Here is a 17480-nt window from a genome sequence, read left to right as displayed (position 1 = left end):
CGAATTATATTTTAACACATTATCACAATACTCCTAATTAACACGAAAAACCAACACCACCATTATTCCATTCTAAAAAAATATGTCTTAGTTATAAAAAAATACAAAAAGTACAAGAAACACTTGTCACCTATACAAATGGCTTGTGAGCCGAACATTGCCCTAAATTCCTCTAAAAAGGACGACTGGTCTAATGAGTGCTTTTATAGAAAATCTAACCAACTTATGCTACACTTTATTCCCAAAAATCAATTAACACGTGCTTAATATATACACGAGAAGATTCAAATGTTGGTACTGTATAATTTGGATATTAACTTAAAATGAGAGGTTACCCCACTAAGACAGACAGTTGTACTCGCAATGAACATCAACCTAACAATTGATATAAAAACCATCTAATCCTTTGCCTCTTTTCATGACTCAATTTCCTTCATCAACTAAAACTACTGTTCCAGCACGCACCTGTATTGCACATGTCGGCGAGTAAACATCACTTTTCCGGCACCGGTGACGGTATGTCAAAATTTGTTAACCGATTAAGCTTATATCTTAAAGAAACACGCAATCTCCACGATATTAGTGTCGGTATCAATGCCAAATTTGATCCTAAACCTAATACAGGTATATGATATATCTCTATTTTTTTTTTTTTTTTTTTAGATCTGTAAATCACTGAAAATTAATTAATACAGTATGAATAGGTGTCTTCGAACACGGGACTGTCCAAAATAATTTAGAAATACCAAAATTTTGAATATGTAAATATTTTTTTCAATATAAAAATGGTCAATTAAAGTTAAAATAGTTAAAAAATAATGTAAGTAAATAAATAAATAAATTGGAGTATTATTTTTTTATACGTTTAGTAATAAAAATTTAATGTATATATGATCCCATTTTTATTTTCGCCTAGGGCCTAAAAATATAATCGATTTGATACAGATGTACTGAAATCTCCTCATCAGAAAGCTACAACGACTGACTTGTTGAGCAACACGAAAAATTCGGGTAAAAAAGCGAAGAAATCGGTTGAAATTGCTCCTGAATATATCATCTTAGATTCATCATGTGAGTTAGATGATTCTACAATTCAAGCTAGTTCTAGTAAAGCTGTTACGAAAGCGAAAACCGTGCAAATGACTATTTTTTACGGAGGACAGGTGATAGTTTTAGATGATGTTTCAGAAAACAGAGCGAAAGATTTGATTCAAATGGTCAGAAATGGTGAAGCTAAGGAGAAAATTGATAATCAAATCAAATTGGCGTCAACAACATCGAAATCGAAAGATTCGATTAAAGGAGAGTTACAAGGAAAGGATTCTGATTTGCCAATTGCGAGAAGAGCATCGTTGCATAAGTTTTTGGCTAAGAGAAAAGATCGGGCCATGGTACGACCCGCACCGTATCCTGAAGTACACTATAACCATTCACCAGGTGGTTCATCATCAGGAAACGAACATAGCTTTGATCTTAATATGTAACGCTAGATCACGTGGTAAAATGGAGGAACAGGCGGGTTTATTCGGACATCCGACTGAAAGCGGGTACGGATCCAGGGGCATATTTTTAAGGGTCGTAAAAGGTCACATTATAACCGTGTTAGGCCACATAGTTGTCTTATTCAAAGAGAAAATTTAGTCCGTTTTATATTTATCATTAAAGAGAGTTTGAATGATGATGTGTTTGGACTATATTGTAATGAAATAGTTTATTGGAAGACTTTGTTGTAAAATCAAAATATTAGGTACATAGTTTGGTGGATCAAAAAGCTTTGATTGTTTGAAAGGTTGGCAATATGTTTAGTTTGGTGTTTTTGGATCTAACAAATGTTTGAGTGGCTTTAGTGTATGGGAAAAGGAATGATTTTTTTATATATTTTTCTACACATGCATAAATGGAACTTTATTTAATACGTGGGGTGGAACGGTAGTTATTTACATTATGTTAGTAAGTGGCATGAATTATGTGTGGCAAGTAATAAATATAAGTTATAAGTTATTCCAAAGTAGACTTGTGTATTATCGGTTTCACTATTTGTAAACAGTAGATAGCGGGCCTTCAGGTCCAATCCGAGACTGTGAAGGCTAATTTCAAAGCACGGGCCATTTTTTCCAAATTCATCAATATACCAAATGAGGTGAGATTATTTGTCCTCGTTTCAATTTTAAACATTGTAGTTCACCTAATAGTATCAGAAGTTCACCTAATAGTATCACAGTGACATTACTATTAAATGGTGGGCTACATGGATTCTTTATGGTAATAAATTGATGAAGGTTCAATCATGTGTTTATATATATTACGGAGTAGATTTTTTTTTTTTTTTTTTTACTAGATTATTTATTTGTTTTTAACAGAATGAGTTTGTATACATTATTAAAAAAATTATATTCCTTTGATGTAAATATACAATTATTATTTGAGTATCTAAAACTTGCTTTGTTCTATATAAAAACAATGTATTGGTACAACGACATTTCGCTGCAATATGCGAGTTACCTCTACTATTGAAACAATGTTTAAGTTATTAAGCAAAATCATTTATCATATCAATGCACGGATCGTTTTCTTCACTCAGTGAGTCAATATATAATATAATTATGTGTATCTAATATGATTAAACTATTCGAACATAGCCTATTTTAGCCTCCAAGTGATATGAATTGCGTGTATCATATTTAATATTAGGATTTTGCTAATGATAGCACTTAGTGTTGTCGTTAGTATACAATAAATTATTGTACACGACAGTTCATATCACTTTCATGATGAAAGTTTATAGATTGTACAAGAACTTGATACGTGTTAACGACAACCCTAAAGACCGTCGTTAACGAAATCCTTAATATTATGACTATTTCAAGATAAACTAGTTGTTCAAGTTGGAGTCATGATATTCATTTGTGTATAGTTTGTAAACTCGAGTTGCGTGAGTTGAATTTTTTTTAAATTTTATTTTCTTTTAAAAAAAGAAAATTTTCATCAAATGATGAAAGAGAACCAAGAAGCATACAAAACACGAAACAAAGCCAAAGAAACACTGATAACACCTCCACAAACAAATAGAACAAACTAGGTGATCATGCATATTTTAACCGAGGGGTCTTAACATGCTTGCTCAACGTAAAGGAGGGGTTTAAGGATCTTAGAACGTGGCTCTCCGGTCCGGCTACCGTGAATAACCCTGGCCGACATGATGATGTCGGCGGGGTGGCCAAGTGATTAAGTCCACCTTCGATGACGTCCGTCGATCAGAAGGCCCCAAGCAAGGTTGTAGGTACCAGTTAATAAAGAACTCACCTGTTAACCTTTAGAAGATGATAGAGGATGTAAGTTACGTAGGATGTGTGGTAGAAGATGGCTACGTAACGTGGTATGTTGCTAACGACGATTAGGGTTTGCATTTATAGGCAAACCCTAATTCTAGAACCGTCATAGGATAGTGATAATCGTTTCCATAACCATCTCCCCCGAATCACGGATATAATTATGGAAAAGATATTTGCTCAACCGCCGTAAAGGACCAGATACGGATCCGCATGCCGCATGCCGCATGAGAGCACCCCGCATGCGTACCGTAGCGCATGCCCGTGTGTATGTTACATGCGCATGCGGGCTGCGGTATCATTAAGTCCCCCCAGTTTGATGTTATATGACGCAAGTCATATGATATCAAACTATTAAGCGAAAAAGAGAAAACAAAAGGACGACGAGCATTTAATGTCCTCGCGTGCGCCTCGATGCCTGTCACAATCGCAGAAGCCCATTCGGCTGACAAGACATAAAGTAACAATGCCGCAGGCGCGTGCGAACCACGCGCGTGTTTGTAATCATTCTTAACTGACACCACGCGCGATCAGCAAATTCTACCCGTCGATTGCATTACACGTGTATGGCCACGATAACACCATTCCAACCCACGCTCCCCCAATCTTGCCTATAAATAGCCCCAAATCACACACATTTTCACTTTTCCGGTGTCAAGCTTCCCAAATACGCTCTCGCCTTCAAATCCTATCAATTCCGATCAACTCCGTCATATTCCGATCGTCATTTAAAGGTCATTCGTTCTCCATTCATCTAAAAATGACCAAAGCTAATGAAACTTTCGTAGAGAATGTAGAGTCCAACATAGGCCAGAAAAACATCGACCACTTAGTTAAGCAATACCCCCCTCTTGCGGGTTACAATCCGGTACCACCACTGCCTAGCCAGCGAGCCCATCAGCCACCAGAGAATAAGGTGGCGATCTACAAACATGCTTTTAAGCATGGTAATTTTAGGGTTCCACCCACCGACTTCTTTTTAGGCGTACTAGATCATTTCAAAGTAGGGCTAGGGCAATTGCACCCGTATGCTATAGGCAAAATCGTTCTATTCGAGATGTGGTGTGTTGCACTCGACACAGTACCATTGGTGAAGGTTTTTTGCCACCTATTCCGCTTAGCCAACCACCATAAATCTTGGTTCACCTTCTTCGCACGCCAAAATTTCACAAAAACCCCGAAATCGAATGCGGGAAGTTGGAAAGAAACTTTTTTCTTCGTCGACCAGACCGTAGTAGGCACTGGCTTCCCGCAGACGCTCATTTGGTGCGAGAAGGTAGAAAAAGATGTGAACAAGATGCCAGCGTTGGATGACGAGGAGAAAAGGTTGTTGAAGCAGTGCGTCAACGCACAACTGGTGCACCGTTCGTATGGTAATGTTATGCTGCGGTTGGGGAAGATCTCCGCGTATTGGCCTTGGGAGGATGTGCGGCCGGCCATAGTTGGCCCCGATGGAAAGGGTAGGAATAGCATAAACGCGTACTTACATAAATTTTTGTATATTTTCTAACGCAGGCGTTTATTGTTTGCAGAGATGAGGATGAAGAAGGTGCTTACCGCGGAGGAGATTGCTGGGATCTCTTTCCGCAAGCAGGATGTGGACAAACAGCTAGAGCAGGCAGCTGCTAGCGAACATGTGGAGGAATCGCCGGCGGAGTCAGGCAATAAACGCAAGGCGGCTGGGACGTCCGAGGCTCAGAAGAAGAAGAAGAAGACTCCTAAGCAGCTGGAGGATATGCGCAACGACAATTTTGTTGCCATCGAGCCGCGGTCCGCAGACCTACCTCCCCCCATTAATGGTGAGCGTTTATTTTTTCGCATGTATACCGCGTAGAAAAATCTGCGTACTAATCTGAGTATTTTGCAGAGCATGTGGAGGAGACGCAGCCAACAACACCGCGGGTCAACCCCGAGCTGCAGGCCACTGCCACATCCAAAGACAAGGCGATCTCCGTCGAGTCTGAGTCTACATTACCTCCTCCGCAAGGCAGCTTCCGTGTTGCCAACCTCCGCCAACTTTGCCAGTCCTCCGCAGAAAATGCTGCGGAGCAATCTGCATTCTTGCAGCAAATCTTCCCAGCAGAGTTCCGCGAGCAACTGGCCGCGCTGCCGTTTAACCAGGCGCTCAACGCCTTTATCCAGAACGGGCTGGTATTCTTTGGGATGTTTGCGGATCAAGCCCGTCGATCCTCCAGCCTATACGATGTTGCACTGCGCAAAGAGGTGGAGTTGGGTTTGCTGCAGGCGGGTGTAGATCAGGCAAAGAAGGACAGGGACGCTGCTGAGGAGGCCCGCAAAGCTGTTGAATTGACTGCGGCCGAAACCAAGACCTCCTTGATTCAAGAAAGAAAAAAGAACCAAGAGCTTGTGAGTGCGGTTGATCAGGCAAAGGGGGAAACTGAGCGAGTGAGGCTGGAGTTGGAAAAGGTGACGAGGGAGAGGGACGATGCGGTTACCAACCGCGAGCTGGCCGAGGCAGATATGACAATGCTGCGCACCGCACTTCCCGCAATTGCGCAGAAAGTGATGGACTCCGAGCCCGTGTCCGACCGGTTTAATGCCTATGTCGATGCGGTCAAGGACCATGAGGTGAGCAAGGCTGTGCGGGAAGTGATCCAGGCATGCGGCCTAACTCCACCGTTCCCCGACATTGTCCAAAAGAAATTAAAGGAGGGAACGGCCGCGGCGCTGCTGGAGGCGGAAGAGGCAATCAAGTCCATCCCTATCCCTTTGATCAATGCGTTTGCGGCTGACCCGACGATGCCGCTTGATGGGTTTTTGAAGGAGGATTACTAGAGTAGTTTGTGCCGTAAGCCCTAATCTTAGGCAGGTAATTGTAAATGTATTTTGGAGCCCTAAGTCCCATGTTGGGCAGGCATGTGAAACAATTACTTATGTAATAATTTATTTGGATGTGTATATATGTTTGTCTGTTATGCATGAGTGATATCCTTGTTTATATATCGCGAGTCAAAACAAATTATGAACCGCATGCGCATGCGCATAGTTAACCACAACTTATGCGTATGCGGATGGTACTGCGTAAAATAAACCAATATTTTAACTTACCTTTAATAATTTAGACTCAAAAGCTACTGCGCTATTGCTTTGTCATGTACTAGAGGTGCACTATTAGTTGTATGGTAAGCAAACGCAACTAAAAACAAACCAATGTTTTTATGCTTAGGAGTTCCTCAAGCAAACCAATGCGAGAGCGATTACGCACAAGCAAACCAATGCTTGTATATTTAAAGTCGACTTTGCAGCCATCTAGTCTGCGTGGCGCTTGGCTAGGGGAAAACCAATTCCCTTCGCCTGCCGTTATTGTCTAGCCTTGTAACCAAACAGGCTTCTGCCGCACGGGGGCTAGAGGACACCCCTTAAGTAGGCAGGAATCGCATACAAAAAATATAAATGGACAACGAAAGTATGCGCATGTAATTATTTTTATTTGGCATTAATTATGATTACAACTGCGACATATCCGAAAGGATGAAAAATAAAATAATGTGCTAAACAAATTGGAGTGATCAAGTCCATCTAGCTACATGTAACATTTTTTCAATAACGTCGCATGCCAAGTGCGTTTCACAGGTTTGCCATCTAATGTCTCTAGATGGTATGCCCCGGTGTTGCTTGCTTTTGGTACCCTGTATGGGCCCTCCCAACGAGGTCCCAGTTTCCCAGTATCTTCCGCATGACTTGCATCGTTCTGGCGCCAAACCAAATCACCGCACTTATAAGTGCGTGAACGCACACGCTGATTGTAATACTTTGCGATTTTCTGCTTGTTATTTGCTTCGTTAACAGCCGCAGAGAGTCTGCGTTCTTTAAGCAGATTAAGATTTTCCCGCAGAGCTTCAGAGTTATTTTACTCATCAAAGTTTTGTATGCGGAACGTTGGTACCCCAATCTCTGCGGGTACAACAGCTTCTGACCCATAAACCAAACTAAACGGAGTCTCACCAGTGCTTGCTTTGGGTGTGGTTCTATGCGCCCATAAAACCTTTGGAAGCTCATCCACCCAACCAACGCGGTCATGACCCAACCTTGCCTTGATTCCCGCAACTATATCTCGGTTGGTAACTTCGCACTGGCCATTCGCCTGCGGATGCGCAACTGAAGTAAAAGTTTGCTTAATATTAAGCTCCGCACACCAACTGCGAAAAGGATCGCCGGAAAATTGTGTACCGTTATCACTAACAATTTCATTGGGTATGCCGAATCGACAGACAATGTCTTCCCATACAAAATTCCGCACTCTTTTCCCCGAAATTGTTGCCAGCGGTTTCGCTTCGACCCACTTCGTGAAGTAATCGATTGCAACAATTAAGAATTTGACATTTCCTGCGTGCGCAGAGTATGCGTAAGATAATGACGTAAGTAGCATATTTAGCAAATGAATGGCAATATTACCTTGGCCTTTGGGGAATGGTCCGACTATGTCGATCGCCCATTTGCAGAATGGCCATGGCGAGGAGACCGGTATCGTTGGATGCGCAGGTGCCCTGCTGATAGGTGCATGTATTTGGCATGATTCGCATTGCTTGACAATACGCGCCGTGTCTGCGTACATAGTAGGCCAATAATAACCTAACCGCATGATTTTTGACACAATGGACCTGTGTCCCGAATGAAGGGCGCATGCACCCTCATGCACCTCGCGTATAACTTCCTCTGCCTCTTTCGGACCTATGCACCTTAAATGCGGTCCCAAATAGTTTTTTCGATACAAGACGTCACCCTCAAGGGCATAAAGCGGTGCCTTTGTGCGGACTTTCTTCGCATCAGAGGAGTCCGCGGGTGAAGTGCCGTCCCGTAAAAAAGCGATGATGGGCGTCATCCACGTTGGGCTTGATTCCTCAACCGGTGCCACTAGAGGCATCATGACAATAGATTTTGCGTTGAGTGCCTCTATTAGAATTTTCTTACCCATATGATCAAAAGCCAAGGCAGCTAGTTTGCTTAGCGCATCCGCCTTCTTATTTTGCCCCCGCATTACGTGCGAGATTTGAAAAGCCTCGAACTGGTCAGCGAGATTATGAACAAGCGATAAATATTGCTGCATAGCAATGTCGTGCGCTTCGAAGTCTCCGCAGACTTGATTGCATACTAGCTTTGAATCCACGTAAGCGTGCAAGATTTTAACATTTAGCTTATGCGCGATGCGCATACCTGCTAGCAGAGCCTCATACTCTGCTTCATTGTTTGTGACAGCAAAATTAAACCGCAGTGCGTACGTATGTTCCTCACCGCCTGGACCTGTCAAAATTACACCTGCGCCTGCGCCAGATGCGCTACACGCACCATCGGTGTATAATTCCCATGGTGATAGAACAGGTGCGGGCGGATCTTGATGTTCTGCTGACGCTTCGACATCCGCAGGTATTTCTGCTAGGTAGTCAGCAAGTATTTGACCCTTAACCGCACTGCGTGAAGAAAAGTTTATTTCATGTTCTCCCAATTCGACTGCCCACTTGGCCATTCGGCCAGAAATCTCGGGCTTGTATAGTACCTGAATGAAATAAAATGATTGCGTTAGTCAATGCGGTAACCCCGGTCATTGCCGCAAAGTAATCATGTACCAACCTGTTTGATTGGCTGATCAGTTAGAACCACAATCGGATGTGCTTGAAAGTATCGGCGTAAACGCCGCGCTGTATGGACAAGCGCATATACTAACTTTTCTATTGGCGAGTAGTTTACTTCGCTTGATGTCAGCGTCTTGCTTACGAAGTAGACCGGCATTTGTGTCTGAGGAAACCTCAGCGTTAAAGTTCTGCGAAATAAATAATGCAAGTAAATTGATAAGTTACCTTTTCGCGGTCTGCGATGAGAACTGAACTGATTGCTTCCTTTGATGCCGCAAGGTACAGCGTTAACGTCTCCCCAGGGACTGGCGCAGTAAGTGTTGGTAACTCTGCAAGCACCTTTTTCATCTCCTGAAAGGCTGATTCTGCTTCCTGAGTCCAGACAAAATCCTTTTTCTTCAAGCAGTTTTTCAAAGTGTTAAAGAATGGTAGCTGACGCTCTGCGGCTTTTGACAAAAACCGCGTGATTGCTGCGAGCTTCCCAGTGAGACTCTGCACATCTTTCTTTGTTTTCGGAGATGGTAAATTGTCAATAGCTTCAATCTTTTTGGGATTAGCCTTGATACCCCGCGCTGTCACCACATGACCTAGAAACTTGCCTTCCTCCTCTCCAAAGCTACATTTAAGCGGATTAAGCTTCATGTTGATCCTTCGCAGAGAGGCAAACGTTTCTAGGATGTCTGCGAGCATGTCTTCTTCGGTGTTGCTTTTGATTACCAAGTCATCGACATACGCTTCAAGATTTCTGCCAATTTGAGGCTTGAATGCTGCGTCAATTACACGCTGATAGGTCGCGCCCGCGTTCTTCAAGCCGAAAGGCATCTTTGTGTAACAATAAATACCCTGCGGCATATGAAAAGCAGTCTTGTCTTCGTCTTCCGCAGCCATTAGAATTTGGTGATAACCTTTGTATGCGTCCAGAAAGCACTTATATCTGAATCCAGACAAAGATTCAACCTTCCAGTCTATCTCCGGGAGAGGGTAATTGTCTTTAGGACATGCTTTGTTAATGTCTTTAAAATCAACGCACATTCGCCAGTTACCATCAGCCTTTTTCACCAACACCGGATTGGCAACCCATGTTTGATAACGCACTTCGCGTAGAATGTTTGCTTTCACAAGGTTGTCTACTTCTGCGCATAGCCAATCACTGCGGTCTAAAGCCATATGCCGCTTCTTTTGTCTAACAGGTGTGAGCGATGGATTAACATTCAACTTATGTTCCGCAATGTCCCGCGGGACACCTGTCATGTCTGATTCGCGCCATGCGAAAACATCTGCGTTTGCGGACAATATACCATGTAACTTAGCCTTGGTTTCAGCTGATAAACCTGCGCCGATTTTTATACGCTTATCTGGATGCAAGCGATTAGCAATGAGCGCACTGCTTGCAATCTGCTCCCCGACGCTAGGGATGTTAATTTGCACAACTGACGCACATATCTCAATCGTTTGATGTGACGCCATTGTGGCAACTCCTCCCTTAGTAGGAAACTTAATCAAACCGTGCACTACCGAAGGTATGATGTTAAAACGCCGTATGAAATTTTTTCCCAGTAGCGCATTATATCGCGAAGTCGAGCGAACCACATAAAAGTCAACTAATTCGTTCCTTATTAACTGCGGATTCTTGTCATCTTCGAGCTCTATTACTAACTCTATCCGTCCCACGGGCCATGAGCTTTCTCCGGAAAAACCAGACAGCGTGATATCAGACGGACGTAGCTGCGCCTTCACGTGTTCGGGAAGAAATTGATAGCAATGCTCGTACATAATGTCAACGCCGCTCCCAGTGTCGACATGCATGCGCTTGACCTGCACCCCGCAAGAAGGAATGCGGCACTTGATAATGATAGGTTCATTCACCCTGTCAATTGACATCACAGGAGGGAAAGTGATTGGAAGAAGTTCCCAATCCTGATGATCGTTATACTTTCTTCGCTGACCTAATTTCTCTGCGTCAACCATGTTAATGGTTAAATCAGCATTTTTGGTCTTATCCACTTTCTGCCACGCGAAGGTTTTAGTTTTTGACCCTTCTTCTGCGGCTTTCCCTTTATCTTTCTTTGGCGGTTTGAGGTGATCCAACTTACCCGCACGGAGCGCCTCCAGTACCCGTTCCATCAAGTTTTTACACCTATTCGTATCGTGCCCGTAATCATCGTGAAATTCACAATACTTTGTCTTATCCCGCTTACCAAATTCTGTAAGCGGAGTTGGAACCGCTGTAGCGACCCGACCAAATCGTCATTGACGGCGCCGTCTACTTAGGTCCCGTTACGTGGTCATAAGTCTTTAAAACAACGTTTGACCAAAAGATATGTCGCATTCATTTCAAATGTAAAGGTTGTTCAAGTTTTACAAGAATAGTTCCACCACAAGTTACGATACCAAGTTTTAAGTACGAATGAAACTTATGCGACACAATTTTAAAAGTATCCAAAAGACGCTCCATGTATGCATGTATACTCGACATCCAATGCAAGTATCAAAATAATGAGCGGAAGCATGTATCATGTATCGTTCAAGGACCTGAGAAAAACATAGAAATCTGTCAACGAAAACGTTGGTGAAATCATAGGTTTAAGTAAGTAAGTACAAGTGAACCACAAGATTTGCATCAATGAAATAATAGTAATACATTCCAAAAGTTTGTTTCACGAGCACCCAATTATCAATGCTTAACATTTCCTTCCATTGAACCCCATCACTTAGTGCTAGAACATACACTGTTTCTCGAAAATATATTTCATTCGTAAACGGTAGCGAACCGTTTGAATGAGGGTTTGTCAAACCCATATGGATCCATACAACATAAGTTCTCGCTTACACCCGGCAAGTGTAACTAATGATAATCGAATTGAGGGTTTTGTTCTAAACTCGTATGTAGAATGTTTGTTTTCCTGTACTTGTGTTCACTTAGTAAAAGAAATGTTTATGTTTTCTCATCCCAAATGTAAGTTCAAAAAGAGTAAAAGTGGGACTATGATCTCACCTTGAGTGCAAGAGTTAATAAAGTACTTCAACAAGTAGATGCGTGCAAAGACAAAGCTAGTCTTGACCTAAACATATAGGTTGTATCAATAACGGTAAACACGATAGGTCAAAGATGTTCAATTAGTCCTATGGCTCGTTAAGACTCGATCATAATAGCATGTGAATCAAATTGTCATGTTTCATGCAAGGTACAAGTATAAAAACATGTTAGAACGATTGCACAAATATTTGGTTAAGTTTGATTAAAAGTCAACTTGGTCGGGTCAAAGTCAACAGAAAAGTCAACGGGGTTGGGTTGGATATCCGACAATTTTTCTAAGTTATATAATCATGTATGAGCATGTTGGCCAAGTTTCATGTTAATCGGAGGTCCGTAGCATAGTAAACATTTTCATGTCAAATGACCAAAACAAACAGCCAGTTTTAGCCAAATGGGACGGCGTCCCAAATGGCTAGACGGCGTCCCGGTTTTAAGGTTGGGACGGCGTCCCGAGAAGCTAGACGGCGTCCCGGTTCAAGAGGTGGGACGGCGTCCCAAGTATCTGGACGGCGTCCTGATCTTTTCCCAGGCCCTGTCTGCTGTATTCCTCAAATGGACGAACCAAAACACAAACAATCACATTTTATGATCCGCAAACAATTAGAACATGTATTTTATATCATCGGAAAGCTCTTTCGACAAGGAACGCAACTAAGCACTTTTCATCAAGCAAAAACATCATATACTATAACCGAAATCCCGTCAAGTGATCAATAGAGGTTTATTTTCAAGTTTCAAGTTTATCAATTGAAATTTAAGTTTCGGGAATCCAATTTATACATATGATATGCCGTTTTGAAGGTAATGAAACATGTAACACAACTAAACACTTATCAATAACATTAACAAGCATTCAACGCATCAAAAGTTCGTTTTAAGAGTTGTCAACCCTAACCAAAAGTTCACAAAATCAATAATCGCGTTTATGAAGTTTCTTAAATCAATCTATGCATCAAAATGAAGCTAATGATACTAGGAACACAATTAGAACATGAACTTTTAACATCTAACAACATATGATCATCCAAAATTTAAGAACAACACACCAAAATTCAAGTTCATGCTAGTTACACTAAAACAACGAGATCGAGCATACAAATTATATATTCATGTTAGACTTGAGCCATAGACACTAATTAACACTTTTATAAGTTAAAAACATCAAGAACACAAAATCTAGTGATTTTAGAAAGTTACCCAAATGAGATGAAGTTGGTACCAAAATGAAGAGGATGAAGAGAGGATCACAAATATGTAGTTTATTTTGTTGTAAGCCTCCTAGATCGAATTTAGATGATGATTGAATGAATTTGGTTTTGGGTGTGTGTGTTCTTGCTAGAGAGAAAGAGAGAGAGAGATGGAGATGAAATGAATGGGTGAAAGGGGTTTGACCCATTGACCTAGTCAAGGGTTTGATCCCTTGTCAAGTTTAGTCCCTCAACTTTCGTTCGGGTGCGGGAATTACCTAAACGAGATAATTTAAAACGCGCATCAACGGGAGATGTTATAAACATATATCGGACTTTATATTAGTATAACGGAAAAGTAAATGGAAAAAGGCGGGATGTTACATTACCTACTCCTTAAAAGAAATTTCGTCCCGAAATTTAGGTAGGCGTAGTAGTCGTTGTTTCTTCCTCGAGATCTTGCGTTTCTGAATTCACGAATAGATGAGGATACTTCCTTTGCATTTGATCTTGTCTTTCCCAAGTAAACTCGGGTCCCCTTTTGGCGTTCCAACGGACTTTAACAATCGGGATTCGGCTTTGTTTCAATGTCTTGACGGAGGTATCCACAATTTCAACCGGTTCCTCCACAAAATGAAGTTTGTCATCAATAGTAAGTTCTTCGAGAGGGATGACGATATCGGGTTCGGCAAGACACTTTTTCAAGTTAGATACATGGAAGGTAGGATGAACGGAGTTCAATTGAGGCGGAAGATCTAAACGATAAGCAACGGTTCCAATACGCTCCAAGATTTCGAAAGGACCAATATACCGCGGATTTAGCTTCCCGCGTTTCCCAAAACGGATTACACCCTTCCAAGGTGCGACTTTTAACATTACTCGGTCACCGACTTGAAATTCAAGATCGTTGCGTCGTTTGTCGGTATAGCTCTTTTGACGACTTCGGGCCGTCCTAAGTCTATCTCGGATTTGAACGATTTTCTCGGTGGTTTCGTGAATGAGTTCGGGTCCGGTGATTTGCACGTCGCCTACCTCGGCCCAACAAAGAGGTGAACGACATTTGCGGCCATATAGCGCTTCAAAGGGTGCGGCTTTAATACTCGCGTGATAACTATTGTTGTAAGAGAACTTGGCGAGAGGTAAGTGCTTGTCCCAAGCTTTTCCGAAATCAACCACGCAAGCTCGTAACATGTCCTCTAAGGTTTGAATTGTACGTTCGCTTTGTCCATCGGTTTGAGGATGATATGCGGTGCTCATGTCTAAACGCGTTCCCAACGCTTCTTGCAATGTACGCCAAAATCTAGAAACGAAACGGCCATCTCGGTCGGAGATAATCGATAATGGTACACCGTGTCGGGCTACGATCTCCTTAATGTAAAGTTGTGCAAGTTTCTCCATTTTGTCCGTTTCTTTCATGGCAAGGAAGTGTGCGGATTTGGTGAGACGGTCAACAATAACCCAAATGGTATCATAACCGCCCGTCGTTTTTGGTAGTTTGGTGATAAAATCCATCGTTATCCCTTCCCACTTCCATTGCGGGATCTCGGGTTGTCGAAGTAGTCCGGACGGTCTTTGGTGTTCGGCTTTGACTTTGGAACATGTCAAACACTTGGAAACATAAGTAGCTACGTCCCTTTTGATGTTCGGCCACCAATATAGCTGTTTAAGGTCGTGGTACATCTTATTGGCACCGGGGTGAATCGAGTATCGTGACTTATGGGCTTCATCTAAAATAAGGCTTCGTAGGTCCCCATAACTAGGCACCCAAATCCTTCCGGCGAAATATCGGAGTCCGGTTTCTTTAACTTCGAATCGAGAGGTGAGGACGTTCAAGTGTTCGAGAGAGATGTTTTCATCCTTGAGAGCCTCATCTTGGGCTATCCGAATTTGGCTATTAAGGTTTGTGTGGATGGTGATGTTTAAGGCTCGGACACGAAGAGGCACCGCTCTTTCTTTTCGACTTAAGGCATCGGCTACTACATTTGCCTTCCCGGGATGGTAACGAAGCTCGCAATCGTAATCGTTTAAGGTTTCAATCCACCTTCGTTGTCTCATGTTTAGTTGCTTTTGATCGAAAATGTGTTGGAGACTTTTGTGGTCGGTAAAGATAGTACTCTTGGTTCCATAAAGATAGTGTCTCCACATTTTAAGTGCAAAGACAACGGCTCCGAGTTCGAGATCATGTGTCGTATAGTTTCGTTCATGAATTTTGAGTTGTCGAGAAGCATAAGCAATGACTTTCGTTCGTTGCATCAATACACACCCAAAACCATGTTTTGAGGCATCGCAATATACAACAAAGTCATCATTGCCTTCGGGAAGTGACAAGATAGGAGCGGTGGTTAGCTTCGTTTTCAAGATTTGGAATGCCGATTCATGTTCGGTCGCCCAAATGAATTTCTTTCCCTTGTGAGTCAATGCGGTTAGAGGACGTGCAACCAAAGAGAAATTTTCGATGAATCTACGATAGTACCCGGCGAGACCCAAAAATTGACGAATGTGAGTAGGAGTAGTAGGAGTCTCCCATTTGCTAATGGCTTCGATTTTCGTTGGATCGACTTTAATACCTTGGTCACTTACAACATGACCAAGAAATTGAACTTCCTTTAACCAAAATTCACACTTGGAGAATTTGGCATAGAGTTGTTCTTGTCTTAAAAGTTCAAGCACAAGTCGGAGATGCTGTTCGTGCTCTTCTTCATTTTTAGAATAGATCAATATGTCATCAATGAACACAATAACGAATTTATCGAGATACGGTTTGCACACGCGGTTCATAAGATCCATGAACACCGCCGGTGCGTTAGTGAGACCAAATGGCATGACAAGGAATTCATAACTACCATAACGAGTTCGGAAAGCGGTTTTGGAGACATCTTCCCCCTTAACCCTCAATTGATGATAACCCGAGCGGAGATCGATTTTCGAATATACACAAGACCCTTGTAGTTGATCAAAGAGGTCATCGATGCGAGGAAGAGGATATCGGTTCTTAACCGTCAATTTATTTAGTTCACGATAATCGATGCACATTCGTAGGGATCCGTCTTTCTTTTTAACAAACAAAATCGGAGCGCCCCAAGGTGAATGGCTAGGTTGGATAAAACCTCGATCAAGTAGTTCTTGGATTTGACTTTGCAATTCTTGCATTTCAGATGGAGCGAGTCTATATGGTGCACGTGCTACGGGTGCGGCTCCCGGAATAAGATCGATTTGGAATTCAACCGGTCGATGAGGCGGAAGACCCGGCAATTCGTCGGGAAATACATCGGAATAGTCACTAACAATTGGCACATCATCGATGTGCTTCTCATCGGACTCGACTTTCTTAACGTGAGCAAGGATCGCAAAACAACCCTTACGGAGTAGTTTTCTAACTTTAAGGCACGAAACGAGGTTGAGTCTGGTGCAACTCTTATCGCCATAAACAATCAAAGGTTCACCATTCTCGATAGGAATTCGGATTGCGTTGAGATCACAAAGAATGTGAGATTTCGTTTTGACTAACCAATTCATACCGATTATTACATCAAAGCTTCCTAGTTCCATGGGTATCAAGTCAATTTCAAATTCCTTACCCAAAATGTTTAACGTACACCCCCGGTAATATGTGTTGGCACTTAATAGTTTCCCGTTAGCCACTTCAATGGTATAAGTGGTATCTAATGGAAGAGGTGGAATGCTAAAAGAATGAGTCAAAGTCTTGGATGCAAAGCATTTATCGGCACCCGAATCGAATAAGCAAGAGACATAAGAATTGTTGAGAAGAAACGTACCCGTGACTAGTTCAGTGTCATCCCGGGCTTCCTCGGTGTTTATGTTGAAAGCTCGGCCGCGCGTATTGGGGTTATCTTTCCTCTTCGGGCATGCATTTCTATAATGGCCCGTTTGGCCACATTCATAACAAGTGCCCGTCTTTGGTGCATTGGGCCATTTTCGAGCGACGGGAGTGGCACTTTTACAATCGTTGGCCTTATGACCAATTCCTTGGCACCGGTGGCAAATTAACTTACTACATTCGCCAAAGTGATGTTTGTTGCATTTGTTGCAAAGAGGTAGGTTCCCGGCATAACCTTTCTTGCCGTCGGAGGTGTAAGGCTTCTTAGCAAAGTTGTTGTTGCTTGATTGGGAGGGTTCCCACTTTCTTTTGTTGCCGCCCGATTTATCCTCGGCCTTAGGTGCCGGAACTACGATTTCGTCAACCGTTTCAATTAGTTGGCGAGCCATGTTCATAGCGGCTTGATGAGTAGTGGGTTTGGATGACATCACCCCTTGTTTGATGCTTTTTGGAAGACCGAGCATGTAGAGCTCAATCCTTTGAGATTCGGGGTTAACG

At 42.4% G+C, this 17480-nt stretch overlaps 2 protein-coding genes across 2 annotated transcripts; both read left to right on the top strand.

The window, feature by feature from the left end:
* Positions 1–342: 342 nt before the first annotated feature.
* Positions 343–1850, top strand: LOC139867014 (protein TIFY 10A-like). The gene is made up of 2 exons (XM_071855324.1): positions 343–624; positions 946–1850. Exons 1-2 carry the CDS (start codon positions 477–479, stop codon positions 1482–1484), a joined length of 687 nt encoding a protein of 228 aa, XP_071711425.1. The 5' UTR covers positions 343–476; the 3' UTR covers positions 1485–1850.
* Positions 1851–4737: 2887 nt separating this feature from the next.
* Positions 4738–5731, top strand: LOC139866623 (uncharacterized). The gene is made up of 3 exons (XM_071854913.1): positions 4738–5128; positions 5197–5622; positions 5715–5731. Exons 1-3 carry the CDS (start codon positions 4864–4866, stop codon positions 5729–5731), a joined length of 708 nt encoding a protein of 235 aa, XP_071711014.1. The 5' UTR covers positions 4738–4863.
* The last annotated feature ends 11749 nt before the right edge of the window (positions 5732–17480 follow it).

The sequence above is a fragment of the Rutidosis leptorrhynchoides genome, chromosome 9, assembly GCF_046630445.1.
Source record: "Rutidosis leptorrhynchoides isolate AG116_Rl617_1_P2 chromosome 9, CSIRO_AGI_Rlap_v1, whole genome shotgun sequence".
NCBI classification, from domain to species: domain Eukaryota; kingdom Viridiplantae; phylum Streptophyta; class Magnoliopsida; order Asterales; family Asteraceae; genus Rutidosis; species Rutidosis leptorrhynchoides.
This window is presented reverse-complemented; position numbering and strand designations above follow the sequence as displayed.

Bases quoted from the DNA above. Each gene is read 5' to 3' on its own strand.
- LOC139866623 (XM_071854913.1), top strand. From the start codon at position 4,864: ATGAGGATGAAGAAGGTGCTTACCGCGGAGGAGATTGCTGGGATCTCT. The intron at 5,129-5,196 runs GTGAGCGTTTAT...AGTATTTTGCAG, and splicing joins CCTACCTCCCCCCATTAATG to AGCATGTGGAGGAGACGCAG.
- LOC139867014 (XM_071855324.1), top strand. From the start codon at position 477: ATGTCGGCGAGTAAACATCACTTTTCCGGCACCGGTGACGGTATGTCA. The intron at 625-945 runs GTATATGATATA...GATTTGATACAG, and splicing joins TGATCCTAAACCTAATACAG to ATGTACTGAAATCTCCTCAT.